Source organism: Heptranchias perlo, chromosome 23, assembly GCF_035084215.1.
Source record: "Heptranchias perlo isolate sHepPer1 chromosome 23, sHepPer1.hap1, whole genome shotgun sequence".
NCBI classification, from domain to species: Eukaryota; Metazoa; Chordata; class Chondrichthyes; order Hexanchiformes; family Hexanchidae; genus Heptranchias; species Heptranchias perlo.
The window spans coordinates 6,575,283-6,590,601 of record NC_090347.1 but is presented as its reverse complement, the minus strand read 5'-3'; the positions used below and the strand labels follow the sequence as shown (position 1 = coordinate 6,590,601).

General features: G+C 40.4%; 1 protein-coding gene across 3 annotated transcripts in view; it reads left to right on the top strand.

Moving 5' to 3' along the window:
* helz (helicase with zinc finger) overlaps window positions 1–15,319 on the top strand; it is a 242,759-nt gene that overhangs the window by 58,635 nt on the left and 168,805 nt on the right. For 2 of the 3 annotated variants that reach the window (XM_068003894.1, XM_068003893.1), the window contains exons 4-10: window positions 368–492; window positions 2,718–2,774; window positions 4,862–4,910; window positions 6,033–6,108; window positions 8,706–8,904; window positions 9,563–9,670; window positions 11,950–12,250. In XM_068003894.1, coding sequence (XP_067859995.1) covers window positions 368–492; window positions 2,718–2,774; window positions 4,862–4,910; window positions 6,033–6,108; window positions 8,706–8,904; window positions 9,563–9,670; window positions 11,950–12,250 — 915 coding nt within the window. The remainder of the gene's footprint in view (window positions 1–367; window positions 493–2,717; window positions 2,775–4,861; window positions 4,911–6,032; window positions 6,109–8,705; window positions 8,905–9,562; window positions 9,671–11,949; window positions 12,251–15,319) is intronic. The other variant, XM_068003895.1, reaches the window with a different exon arrangement.

Sequence of the window (15,319 nt, the reverse complement as noted above, 5' to 3'; positions counted from 1 at the left end):
GATTTTGATGACCAAAGCTACACAGACTGTTCTATGGGGAGTGTGTCCAATGACTTAATCAGCAGCACTACAATCCTTGTTGATTTAGTATTCCATACCTCTGCTTCTGAAACCCAGTACCTGTGTTGCTTTTTTTGCTGTAGTTAAGTGGTGTGCTGATGGTTTCTTAGACTTTTGTGCTATTACCCCAGAATCTCTCTTCCTGATCAGCACACCGTACTACTATAAAGGACACTAGGAAAGAGTTTTTAAAAACACAGTTGACATAATAACTAATCTCTAGGGATTTCAGTTCATAATTTCTGTTGACAGACTTTGGGAATAAAGTCTGTGAAGTAAAGAAAGGTTTATATTTCTGTGTCTACAGTGTTGGCAGAGGGACTGGCCAAGGGAGACGGCACACTGCAAGCAGTGTTTCGCTGCATGTACGTGGAGGGGAAGTTACAAGCAGTGTCCAGCATTTTATCAAAATCCTTGATGGGGGAATCTTTGGTAGGTTGTGTGTTATAATTTTTATTTCCCCCTCATATGATTTAGCAGAAATTTCTTGTGTTTATGTTGCACGAATTAAATGGTAGTGAAATGATGAGCTGCCCCATTTTAATATTTTGAGGTTTATTTTTGTTCTTTTGCCATGCACCATGGGCCATAATTTCCAGACCTCTCCTTGACTGTTGCTTTTGAACCAGCCACTGGTATGGGAGTGGTTTGGTGATTTTTAAAAAAATCTTGCTTAATGGCTTCGTGGATATTGCACATTTTTGCTGCAAAGAATCTCAGACCTTATCACTTGGTGCTGCAGTGTGTGGTGGATCCAGTGTGTTGAATACTGGTGTAAAGTTCACAACTAAAAAGGTAGCTATTACAATGTATGCTGCACAAGTTCAATCCCTATTTCATGGAAGACTGCTGAAGGGTGTGTGGCTTGCAGGCACTCCTCTATACATACTCCGGTCATGTCCACGCATCCAGCAATTCTGGATGGCAGCCCAGGAGACCACAAAGATGTCTGGTCTTGCAACCCCTGTGCAGTTCCAACATCTCCTTGGCCTTTTTTTTTAAAGAAGAGAATGAGGGCTCCATGCAGCATGCAGACTAGCACAACTATCTCCAATTGCTGTACGAATGGTCATTTTCTACAACTGTGGCGGAGTGCTACACTCCCCACAACAAACATGGCTGGAACACCTCTGGGACGTATCTCAATCAGCAATGTACGTACACCTGAAACTAGTGAAGTATAAGGTTGTCTGCAGCCCCTCTTTTTGGAGGCTTAATTGACCACTAACCCCCAAACAATCAGACTGTCTCCCAGGAAGGGACTGTAGACCTGTGTAGCAGTGTGACTAAGCCAACCACAGCAACCCACCTGCAAGCAGGCAAGGAGAGCTATCCCAGCTATCGGAACATTTAGCTAATGCAGGCAGGAACCTCTTGTTTTTCCCATAGTACAAATGAGCCTGGGGGACCAAGATCAAACAGATTGCTTTAACTGATAAATATCTGCTGCTTCCAGCACATGCACAGCCATAATAAACTTAACGAACCAATGCACTTTCCAACAAGCCCCCTGCGTGGACTCCAGAAAAATATATATTTGTACATATACTTCTGAAAACTTAATTGTAAAAACAAGTCCCGTTATTTCCACCCGTTCTGTTTTTTATTTAGATGTTATCATTCTTGAGGCTTGTGATCATTGGGCTATGAGAATACTGTGAATCTGGAAATAGCGCAAAAGTATTTAACCCGAGGCTGCCAGCACTTTTGCGCAAAATTAATTTTATTAAACTGTGGCAAAGCACATGGTCAGTGGCCAAAATGATTGCTGTAGTACAGCATTTCTTACATCATGCAGCACAATAGGAACAGGTGGAGCCAATGTTATCTCGTACACAAAATAGCAGTAGTTAGGTTTGCAGCTAAGACAGTGTGATTAGGTAAGTTCGCACTTACGACAGTGGAACAAAGAGGGGTGTGGTTAAAATTTACAAATAAGGCATAGCTTCCCTTTTTTCCATCATAGCCATCTCTGACGTTCATTATTTCTGTTACATACAGTTCTGTGCAATAAAACTGTGATTTTACATTAGAGACTGCCTGCTGAATTTCATGACTTTGACCAGCAGCAGTGTTGTGGCAAATGCTAATTGTTACCACAAAGAACTGTCCATGTGCCTAAAGTTATGATGGAACTATGGAATACAACGAGCATCCCAGTGGGGGGTACCAGATTTTAACAGGTGGACCTAAACATGTATAATGAATAAAATGTGAACCATGAAGTCACAAGTATGTTATTTGTGGCTGGGTCCACAAATTCTTCAATATTCCATTATGGGTGATGTTACAGAATGGCATAAGCAGTTTTATTTTTAATAAAACATACACAAATGGAGAATCTAGCTTTATATGTGTGTGTGCTTCATTAAGGAGGAGCACGTTTTTTGTGCAGAGTTTGGTTCTAGTTTTCACATTGTATATGGAAGCATCTTACAATAGTCTCTTTTTTGCCTCAAATTTGAATCGAGAAAAGCGACAGGTTACTGTCAGCTCCTGATTGTTCAAAATAGTTCAGTGAAAAAGTGACGGTATAGTGCTGCTGAGGGCACAGCCATTGCGTAATATGGCTGAAGCTTGGAACTGTTCTTGAGTCAATCTATTTAAAAAAAATATTTGATACTAAATTGTTAAATTTTCTTCAATATTTTTTCTAGAATGGAATGATAACAAAAGATGTAACCAGGCTCAAAATGCTTCTTGCAGAAATGGAGGTGAGTAATCTGTTAAAGGAGCTGGCAAGGGGTCTAAAAAATATTTGAACTTGGTCTGTCATAAGTTATTGCCTGCTGTCCACATCTTTCACACATGGGATATGGTCATTGGATGGCATGGTTATGAATCTGAATTGTATTCTCCATTCTCTGTTGTGCATGTGACAACATTGCTTGGGCATTGGTTCCAAGACATGATAGTAGTTAAAGAGAAAAAAATGATGTGTGTGTGTGTGTGTGTGTGTGTGTGTGTGTTATTGCCTGAATTATACTATTGAACCAGAAATTTTCATCCTTGTCTTTGTTTCACCCTGTATGCCTGCAGCCAGTCCAATTCATTGGATGGAGAAGAAAACATTTTTGGGGGCAGGGTGGATTGGCCTTATTCATAACCATCAATATGGTTTTTGTTCTGGAAGTGATCTAGTCTATGTTACACACCTCTGTAACTCTGCTCTTGAAAACTTTGCTTATAGAATGATGTAGCACAGAAGGAGGCCATTCGGCCTATCATGCCTGTGCCAGCTCCTTGAAAGAGCTATCGAATTAGACCCATTCCCCTGTTCCTTCCCTATAGCCCTGATAATTTTTCCTTTCAAGTATTTATCCAGCTCTCTTTTGAAAGTTATTATTGAATCTGCTTCCACCACCCTTTCAGGCAATGCATTCCAGATCATAACAGCGTACCGTGTTTAAAAAAAAATTCTCCTTATCTCACCTCTGGTTCTTTTACTGGTTACTGGAAATGTGTGTCCTCTGGTTATCAACCCTTCCACCACAGGAAACAGTTTCTCCTTATTTACTCTATCAAAGCCCTTCATGATTTTGAACACTAATACATTTCCCCTTAGCCTTCTCTGCTCTAAGGAGAACAACCTCAGCTTCTCTAGTTTCTCCACTTGACTGAAGTCCCTCATCCCTGGTACCATTCTAGTAAATCTCCTCTGCACTCTTTCTAAGGCCTTGCTTGACATCTTTCTCAAGTGTGGTGCCCAGAATTGGATGATGATTCATTTCTCATCAGTTTGGACATTCCTAAAACTTTTGTTGAATTCACACTGTGTATTCTTACACAAGTAGTTGATTTGTCATTGCTTAACTCCCCACCCCTCCATCAACTCAGAGGAACCCCAAGGCTCTTTTCCCTCTCTCACTCATTCATCAACTACTTCAATGCATGCAATCAAGCTTGGCATCACCTAATCACCATCACTTGATTGATCATGTCTTATGTTGTCCTTTTATATTCTTGCTCTTCCGTTGGCCCTTCATTTAGCTGTTTCAATTTTTAAAAAAGGTGCAGAACATGTAAAAGACAAAATATATCTGCAACACTGATGTTTATTCATTGGTTCAAATTCAAATTGGTTTTATCCTACAAAAGGCTTTTTAGAAAAATAATCCAACTTTTCCTCCTGCTTTCTTGAAGATGCTTTCCAGCAAGGGTCACTAGATAGCAATCAAGAGCAGATAGCTTGACCATTATATTTTCCCCCCTCCCAGTGACGCTGATTTCAATCTTAGTGCGCTAACCACTCTCTGGGCTGGGATCAGCTCACTCAACACACACCAACGTTGGTACCTGGAATCTTATGACATGTATGGCTCAGCACTGCACCAGGCAGTGCCTTTATCCAATAACCATTTTCGGGCAGCTCCCGAAAGAGTTAATCTGACTTTATTACACAACTTATTTGAGAATGACTATGTTGTAAGTTGTGATATAATTATAAATTTGCAACTGATAATATTTGTGTTTGTTTTTGTCGATTTTTTTTTTAACAGGTCATTTTGTCTTGCCATTCACTGCTTCCAGGCCACTGCCATTGATGGTTGCAATTAGCTATGAGGGACTTAAGTGTGACAGTGCCTCGCGATGACTATTTCTTTCTAACTTATTTTTTGTGTTCTCCTTTTACTTTGGGGAAGAGTTGCTGCCACTTCGATAACTGCTAGAATTGGGTAGTCACCAACATCAAGAAATGCCGCATGCTCTGCACCATCCTGTAAAAAAATAATGCTGAAGAACAGACCAAGATTGGAGTTACCCTATTTACATCTTACCTGCTTTTTCGTTTTTGTTGCAGACGGCCAGCAATAAATTGATGTCTGCGTACTTAGAAGACACGGAAGAAGGTAATTCACAAAATAAGTCTGTACTGTTAGATGAATTAGTAGTTGCTCCCTCTCCAGCATAGTTAATAGTTAAAGAAACAAAGAGCTTGCATTTATAAAGCGCCTTGTGTCCTCCACATGTTCCAAAGTGTTTCAGAACCAATGCGTTGCAATGGGCAAGAGTATTTTAAACCTTTCTAACTAGATGGTTAGGCCATAGTCTATTGGTTGAGCACTGCTTTTGAATTGGCATTATCTGTTGGTGATAGTTCAGAGAAAGTTATTCATCCAACACTTCAAAATGAAGTTGGACAGACTCCCTGATGGCCCAGTGAATAAAGACACTGGCTGGTGTCACTCTACATGCAGCCCAGATGCTGCCAGGTTCCATTCTCTTCCAACTGAGTTAGAAGATTTCAGTCAGGTTGGCAGTTGGGATGCTACAATAGGGTTCCTGCTCCTGAATACTATTCAGGGTTCCTACTGAAGAAGTAGATGAGTGGATGTCTGGTGAGGACAGCATTACGCTCTGCTGTAATGTCCACCATGGTCAAATAGTTTTCTGAAAGTCACTGGCTCAGCTCGCAAATATAGAATGGCCCCATGGGTGAGGTGGCTGGAGCCATACAGCTGCAAGAGTCCATGCTTTCAGGGCAAGAAGGAAGAATCAAGAGTATATTTTTTAAAAACTCAGTTGGACAAATATCAGTATGATTATGAAAAAAAAGGACTGAAAGTTAAAGGGTAGATAACCAATACAATAGTGTGTCTCTGGCCCCGTTGGGACTTTAGGAATGTCATCTGTGGCAAACAGTTAGTTAGGATTGTGAATAATATTTACTAGAATTTCTTTTGTTTGATTTTGCCATTGGGAGGCCAGGATAAAATAGTTTACTCTTCTTGCCAGACATCTAACTACTTTGGAGATAGCCTGTGGCTGAGTAAATTGACCTTGGTTTGTTGGAAAGAGCAGGCTCAGTGGGCGTGAATGATCTTTCATCATTCCATATCATAAACAACACATTAACTGTTGCTACAGGAGGCTGGCCCGTTGATTTTTAAAAGAAAATACTGTGGTAAAATTAACAACTGTACAAAGGAGGATCCTAGATGTTTTAAAATATATTTAAATGATCGCTACAGATTCTGAAGATGGATGGCAGTTCCGTCCTCCTCCCCGAGGAGTCACCTGTAGTGAAGAATATACACTGTGTAAAAGGTAAGCCGATTAGATGACTGTCTTATTAAAATCACTTATTGCTTTATTACTGGACTGTGTACTGACCTTTTCATTGCTTAACCACTATGTGAAGTGACTAATTTCTGGCACTGTCAAATTTTAAGTTAGTGCACATGGTTGTTCTCTTACTGGTCTCTCATCTGCGTGTTAATATTTCTCTCTTTGTCTCTTTCCTCCTCTGTTTCTCTGCTTCTGTGAGAGCATGGACTACAGCATTTTGATTGAGCTGAGTCAGTGTGGAGAACGTTAGATAAGTTGAGTCTTGGCATTGAAGACATGGACTGGGGTTATGGTGAATGAGGGTTGGTGTGGCGATGGGCATTGTTGTGAAGGTGGAAGAAATCGGTTGAGCGGGGGTGAGGAGCTGAGCTGGGAGATGTGCAGTGTACCAAGGTTCCATACTTCCTGATGTGGCAGTCGGCGAGGTGGATGGAGTTGAGGCCAGAGGCACAGAACTAATGGTGGGAGCGCAAAAGGTTTGCTTTGATTTTCCAGACATTATTCTGAGGAAGATTTGGTTCATCCAGGTCTTGATGTTGGATGAAAATCAGGATATAGAATCATCGGGTGGAGCTAAGAAATAACAAAGGCAGAAAATACAGGTGGGAGTAGTTTATAGGCCCTCCTTCAGTAGTTGTAGTGTTGGACAAAGTGTAAATCAGGAAATTAGTGGAGCATGTAACAAGGGTAATGCAATAATCGTGGGGGACTTCAATCTTCATATAGACTGGCAAACCAAATTGGCAAAAGTAGTTTGGAGGATGAGTTTGTGGAATGCATTCGCGACAGTTTTCTAGAACAATCTGTCAAGGAACCAACTAGGGAACAGGTTATTTTAGATCTAGTGTTGTGTAATGAGACAGGGTTAATTAGTAATCTTATAGTTAAGGCTCCTCTGGGGCAGAGTGATCATAATATGATAGAATTTCATATTGAATTTGAGAGTGATTTAGTTAAGTCGGCAACTAGGGTCTTAAATTTAAACAAAGTTAATTACGTAGGTATGAAGGGCGAGTTGGCTGAGGTAGATTGGGAAATTAGGTTAAAAGATACGATGGTAGATAAGCAATGGCGAACATTTAAATAAATAATTCATAATTCTCAATGAATATACATTCCCTCGAGAAATAAAAACATTAGTTTAAAAGAAGAGGATTACAATGTTGCCAAAAAGAGCAGTAAGTCTGAGGATTGGGAGGGTTTTAGAAATCTAAGGAGGGAGAAATATAAAAACAGGTTGTAAGAGCTTCTACAAGTACGTAAAAACGAAGAGATTAGTGAAAGTAAATGTGGGTCCCTTAGAGGCAGAGACAGGAGAGATTATAATGGGAAATAAGGAAATGGCAGGGATGTTAAACAAATATGTTGTCTTCACAGTAGAAGACACACAAAACATACCAGACATAGTGGGGAACCAAGGGTCTAATGAGAGTGAGGAACTTAAAGTAATTAAGATTAGTAAAGAGAAAGTACTGGAGAAATTAATGGGACTAAAAGCCGACAAATCCCCAGGACCTGATGACCTACGTCCTAGGGTTTTAAAAGAGGTGAATGCAATGGTTTTGATCTTCCAGAATTCCCTAGATTCTAGTATGGTCCCTGTGGATTGGAAGATAGCAAATGTAATCCCACTATTCAAGAAAGGAGGGAGAGAGAAAACAGGGAACTATAGGCCAGTTAGCCTGACATCAGTAGTAGGGAAAATGCTAGAACCTATTATTAAGGCCGTGGTAACAGGGCACTTAGAAAATTATATGATTAGGCAGAGTCAACACGGTTTTATGAAAGGGAAGTCGTGTTTGATAAATCTATTAGTTTTTTTGAGGATGTAACTAGCAGGGTAGATAAGGGGGAACCAGTGGATGTAGTATATTTGGATTTTCAAAAGGCATTTGATAAGGTGTAGACAAGATTAGGGCTCATTGGATTGGGGGTAATATATTAGCACGGATAGAGGATTATTTAACGAACAGAAAACAGAGAGTAGGAATAAATGGGTCATTTTCAGGTTGGCAGGCTGTAACTAGTGGGATGCCACAAGGATCAGTGTTTGGGCCTCAGCTATTTACAATCTATATGAATGACTTAGATGAAGCACCGAGTGTAAGGTATCCAAGTTTGCTGACGATACAAAGCTAGGTGGGAAAGTAAGCTGTGAGGAAGACACATAGTCTGCAAAGGGATATTGACAGGTTAAATGAGTGGGCAAGAAGGTGGCAGATGGAGGGAAAGGTGAGCAGGCTCGAGGGGCCCTGTGACCTATTCCTGCTCCTATATCTTGTGTTCTTATGTTTAGTTGGAGAGTGTAGCAACAGCTTTTGGATCAGGGGAAGCGGGAGGAAGGAAGAGGTTTGGAAGGATTTTTAAAATAGATTGAGTTAAAAGTTGATTCTGCTTTTTTTAAACTTCACTATATAAATGGTTTGTTCTCGAATCATTTGCTCTAAGACGTGCAGTATTGTCTTAGCTGTTGTAAAGTCAGGGAAGCTTACAAGTGATGTAAACCATAAAACCTTAAAATGGAAGATGCGTTGCTGCCTAATAAGTTAAGTAATATATCATGTTTTTTGTTTCAGGTTTGTAGAACAGAAAATTTGTAGATATGGTGCTCAGTGTACATCCGCACACTCGCAGGAAGAGCTGGCTGAATGGCAGAAACGCTACTCTTCACGGCTGATGCGGTTAAAACAGCAAAAAGAAAGTAAACAGTCTATTGGGAATTATATGGAAACATTAATTGAAAAATGGATGAACTCATTATCTCCAGAAAAAGTGGTATGTAAATTATTTTATTTGGTATGTATCAAGTAAGAGAGAAAGAACTTGCATTTATATAGTGCCTTTTACATTCTTAGTAGTTAAAGTGCTTCATAGTCGATTAATTACCTTTTTAAGTGCAGTCACTGTTGTTTTGTAGGCAAATAAGGCAGCCAGTTTGTGCACAGCTAGGTATGGCAAACAATAATGAGATGAAGGACCAGTTAAACTGTTTTGGTCATACTGATTGAGGGATAAATGTTGGCCTGGGATAAAGGTTGGTTTCTGGCACTCTCCACAACCTAATTACCTGCCGACAAAAGCTGTGTAGACTCATACATGAAGAATGCACTCTTGGGTGAGGCACCAGAGGCCGAATGGCACCCATTCAATTGTACCCAAGCAGGAGTCAATGGTTTTGGGAGAAGAGGCAAAATTAGCAACAAAACAAATTCCACAGAAGAACATGTGAACAGATAATTGTGTATTGGTAGAGCTATGCTTCGAGAAGTTCAAATAACATTTATTCTTTCACCCTGTTGAAGGAAAAAAAGAACTGCCTACTGGGGCTCAATTGATGAATATTGCAGTGAACTGGAGTTTATTTTTGATTTGCTGTCATGGTTTCCCTTATAGCACAGATTTGCTAAGGTGGATTTGTATTGTGTATTTAAAGCTCAGTGAGTCTGTGGATGGCGTAGCAGTAGAACACAGCCCAGATCTATCGGTAACTGTGACAACCAAGAAATCCAGTCAAACGTGGACCTTTATACTGCATTGTAAAGTAAGTACAGTAGATTAACTTTATACGGTTTGCTGACTTACTTTAATACTCTGAAGCTTTTACTGTGTTACATTCACAAATGCTACTTGGTAGGCAAGGCTCATTCTATCCTCCCATGTATTTTCAACAGGAGTTTCTGGATGGGGCTGAGGAGTAGCAGCAGTGTTCAATTTTATTCATCTTTTTCCCCTCCCTTGCCCAGTAACATTGAAGCCAATTGTAGGCTCTCTCAAATGTGGCCTCCTGTATCTCCGTAATCAAAGAATGCTAAGGAATTGCGCACAGAATTCTAAGTGAAATCTGACCAGTGTGTTATAAGGCCTCAGAATGACCTCTGTAGATTGTTTTGATTATGTACCCCAAAGTTCTATTTGCTTTTTTTTAGTTTTCATTGTCTTGACGTTGAATGTTAGGAGTCTAATTTCTGTTGCAGCCCCCTCTCAACGTATTCCTTACGCCAATCCTGTATACTTATTTGCACATTCTTCCACTATGCAATGCTGTGTGTCTTTCAGTGTTAAATTTAATTTGACATGCACCTGACCAATTCTATAGCAGATCGCAGATCCTTCTGCAAAAATGTAACTGCATCCTTAATTTCTACTGCACCCACTATCCTAGTGGATTCTATAAATAATAAAATAATAAACAAGTGTCCCAGCACCGTCCTCTCCCTCCATCCTTTCTAAAAAAAAATCAAATTTCCACGGACTAGTTTAATTAGTTTTTCATACAAGACTTCGTTGAAGACTGGTTAGAAGTCCAGATAAATTACATCATAGGGTCTTCCACTATTTATTTTATTTATAATATCCTTAAAGAAGTCAAGGAAATGTGCATGTCTTTTTAGCTGATGGACTACAGAAAATGTAATTTTTAAAATTTATTGGACCAATGGCCATGTGATTCAGCTAGCTTAAAACATGAAGTGTAATTAGAAGTGGTGTGGCTAGTATTAATGTCAGAGAGCAACACACGTAAGGAAACCTGTTCACTTGCTGTCTGATGTTTGATCAAGTAACTGGTATCACCACCACCTTCTCAAGGGTAATTAGGGATGGACAATAAATGCTGGCCTTGCCAGTGACGCCCAGATCCCATGAACAAGTAAAACTGGTATTTCATGGCAGTTTCCAATATGCAGTGATGCCATTGCATTGGTTGTATGTGCTTGATGAGATAATTCCAAAGCACGATGGCTGTGCCACTTGCTGTGATTAGGTGCTGACTGACTGGCTGCCTATGAGTAAACCTTGCCATCAACAGATTGATCTGACAGTCCTGAGTTCTCATGGCTGTTATAAACTGTGTAATGGAAACTTGAGCTATCCAGTTACTGCTCTGTGTATATCCTATAGGACCTTTTTTCAGTGTGTGTGCATGCAGCATCTTGATGCTTTTATGGATCACTTGAAGAATTTTCTTTGGACAGCTTTGATTCTACTGGTCACATGATGCTCTTGATGTTGCAATATCAGAATAACTTTTAAAAATTCGTTCTTGGGATGTGGGTGACACAGGTCGATCACATTTCTTGCCCATCCTTAGTTGCTCTGAGAAGATAGTGGTGGTCATTCTCCTTGAACCACTGTAGTCCTTGTGATGATGATGATGATGATCTCACATTGGCATAAGTTAGGGAATTCGGGGTCATTGATCCAGCAATGATGAAGGAATGGCGATATATGCTCAAGTCGGAATGATGTGTGACTTGGAGGTGGCGGTATTCTCACAACATTGTTGCACTTGTCCTTCTTGGTGGTTGAGGTCATAGGGAGGGAAGTGCTGTCGAATTAACCTTGGTGAGTTGTTGTAGTGCATCCTGTAGATTGTATATGCTGCGGCCACGGTGTGCCAGTGATGGAGGGGGTGGATATTGAGCCTGGTGGCAGGTGTGCCAATCAAGCGAGGGGGGAAGGGGTGGGGGGAGGTCACTGAAGCAGCTGAAGTTGGCTGGAGACACTTCCCTGAGGAACTCCTGCAGTGATGTCCTGATTCCATGCATTTAGTGAGCTGATGAATCCAGTTACAGCTGATTAAAAAGTGAGTCTCCACTGTTGTCGAAACAAGACAGGTCTGGTCATTTACAAGGGCGGAAGAGCCTTCTGTGGAAACACCGATAGAATAGTTACAGGGATGTGTAGAAATAGGATGAATAGTAAAAGTCCTGAAGGAGATTTAAAAAAAAAGAGCAGGTGATAAATGCAGATGATGTAAATGTGATGTTATTTTTGGGAGTTGAAATTGGGTTAATTAATGTTTTTTTTTGTTCTCCTCAGCCTGCACGTTTGCTGTATCGAATAGCCTTGCTCTACGATGCTCATCGTCCTCATTTTTCCATTATGACTGTTTCGGTTGGTGACCTCAATACACAGGTGGTTCAAGATGTACCTGAGAACTGTCAGGAGTGGCTTGGAGGAGGAAAGATGGCTCAGAATGGAATGGACCATTGTATATATAAAGTCAGTGTACAATTCAGCACAGAAATCTTTGGAACTTTTCGCCAAACTGTAGTTTTTGACTTTGGGTCTGAACCTATCCTGATGCAAAGGATTATGGTGGATGCTGCATCAATAGAAGGTATGAATTCGATCATTTCTGCTGTCTATGCAAATTCATAGAATCATAGCAAGGTTACAGCACGGCAGGAGGCCATTCGGCCTGTCGAGTCCGTGCCGGCGCTCTGCAAGAGCAATCCAGCTAGTCCCACTCCCTTGCCCTATCCCCGTAGCCCTAAAAATTTTTTCCCTTCGCGTACTTATCCAATTCCCTTTTGAAAGCCACGATTGCATCTGTTTCCACCACCCCCTCAGGCAGTGCATTCCAGATCGCAACCACTCGCTGTGTAAAAAAAAGTTTTTTCTCATGTCGACTTTTGGTTCTTTTGCTAATCACCTTAAATCTATGTCCTCTGGTTCTTGACCCGTCGGCCAAAGGGAACAATTTCTCTCTATCTACTCTGTCTCGACCTTCGTGATTTTGAATACCTCTTTCAAATATTCTTTCAACCTTCTTTGTTCTTAGGAGATCAACCCCAACTTCTCCAGTCTATGCACGTAACTTAAGTCCCTCATCCCTGAAATCATTATAGTAAATCTCTTCTGCACCCTCTCTGTGGCCTTCATATCTTTCCTAAAGCTTGGTGCCCAGAACTGGACACAATACTCCAGTTGTGGCCAAACCAGTGTTTTATAAAGGTTCATCATAACCACCTCGCTTTTGTATTCTACACCTCTGTTTATAAAGCCCAGGATCCCGTATGCTTTTTTAACCGCATTCTCAACCTGCCCTGCCACCTTCAATGATTTGTGCACATATACCCCCAGATCACTCTATTCCTGCACCCCTTTTAGAATTGTACCCTTTAGTTTATATTGCCTCTCCTCGTTCTTCCTACCGAAATGTATCACTTCACACTTATCTGCATTGAATTTCATCTGCCACGTGTCCACCAATTCCACCAGCCGGTCTGTGTCCTTGTGAAGTCTGTCACTAGTCTCCTCACCGTTCACTACCTTTCCACGTATTGTGTCATCTGCACATTTTGAAATTGTGTCCTGTACACCCAAGTCCAAGTCATTAATTTGTATCAAAAAAGCAAAGGTCCTAGTACCGACTCCTGGGGAACACCACTGTATACCTCTCTCCAATCCGATAAACTGTTCACCACTGCTCTCTGTTTCCGATTACTTGGCCAATTTCGTATCCATGCTGCCACTGCCGCCTTTATTCCATGGGCTTCAACTTTGATGACAAGCCTATTCGGCACTTTTGGAACCTCTTTTGGAAGTCCGTATACACCACATTAACTGCTTTGCCCTCATCGATCCTCTCTGTTACCTCATCAAAAAACTGAATCAAGCTGGTCTGTTAGTTGGTGCACTTGAAGTAATCTGGCTTTAAGTTATATTATTTAATATTACCTGTACTCTGATGGTGCCTCCTTTAACTGCCTTCTTTCTAGATGTAAAAGATGAAGCTTCTCTATTGTTTCCCCATATCTCTTCCCCATTACACCTGGGATCAGTTTTGTTTTCTTTCTGTACCCTTTCTAATGCATGAATATCTTGTGTGGTGTGGAAACCAAAACTGCACACAGTATTATAAGTGTGGTGTGATTCTTTATTCAGAGAGTGAAATGGAAATCTTCCTTTTCATCTTGTATGTTTTAAGTCTGTGAACCTAATGAGCCGTGACAGCTTGCCCCAAGGTGTACACAACTGCTGCAGGACATGTATTTTCCATTGGTAGACACATAAGGCCCCACATTGAAGTAAAGATCAAGTTCCTGTGTTTCAGGTGAAGGGACTCCCAATTCCCCATTTCTTGGTTTAAAAAGATGAAAGTATTTCCAAAGAGGAAAAATATTCAAAAGAAATACAAGCTTGTTAGTTTTATGTTTAAATTATATATTTTTGTTTCCTTGTAATCAGTTGTGGCTCATCACTCTGAAAATGTTACAAGTATGTTGTCATTGCAAGTTTAGAGTGTCTGATGGAGCCCACTTGTTGCTGTCTGCCAGGATATTCATTGCCAGCTTAAAAAAATCATTTGAATAAAACCATCTGCATAAACTGAACCATAAAAAAACTAATTTCAAGGCTCCAGTCTTGGGGGTTATGATGTCTTGTAATAATTCTTATATAAATTTTTTAGTCGTTTTAATTAACATTGCTCTGTAGTTTTGTGGGGTAGCCTGTTGTTAAAAAAAAATTGATCGTAGTCTTTAAACAAGGGATTGGTAACCTGAGCTGTAAAGTGTGGGGCTCCCATTCAGAAGATTGAGTTTGACTGTTAATGGTGGGCAAACTTCTACGAGTGTGAGCATAGACATATGGGATTGGAAGAAACCACTTATCTATATCTGAGAATCTTGAATATCTCAGTAAGAACTCCCCTGCGCCACCTTTTCTCGACTGTAAATATCCCCTCTCCTTATAGCGGGGTACCTAATCAAGATATCAATTTAGTTGCCCTTCGCAGTACAAAGTCCTGTGCAAGGATGTCCCCACTATAGTAAGGGGACCGGAAATGTACTTAATACTCCAGGTGGGGCAGAACCACTGGTCTGTGCAAGTTAATTATAGAATCAAATAAACCTCAGCACACAAGTGTGCTGTGCCAGTACTAGCTATCTGCTGTACTTACATTTTCTTGCTCTTTTCCTATACCCCAATCCTATTTCCTGTTCTTTTTCTATCGCCTTTTGTATTTTATCAACAGTTTATTTCTTTGCCTTTTTAAAGATTGTGATTGTATTGGTTTTGTTGGTCAGATAGCAGAAGACTACAGGGTGACATAGACAGGTTATTTTGATACTGCATTTCATATTCTAATAACCCTTTGTATGAAAAAACAATTTTTACCATCCCCTTTCTGCTTCTAGTATTAATACTAAATATATACTCCTTGCTACTGATTCGCCAGTCAGTGGAAATAATCTTTCACTCTTAACCCTCTGAAACCTTTTCAAAATTTTGAACACTTCTGTTAAATCCACCCCTTTATCTTCCCTCACTGAATACACACATAGTTTTCCATTGTATCTATGTCTTCTCATTGCTCGTATCATCCTGTAAATCTGCGCCACACCTTTTCCACGTCTCCAATATTCCTTCTATGCTGAGTGTGCCTAAAATAGGACACACT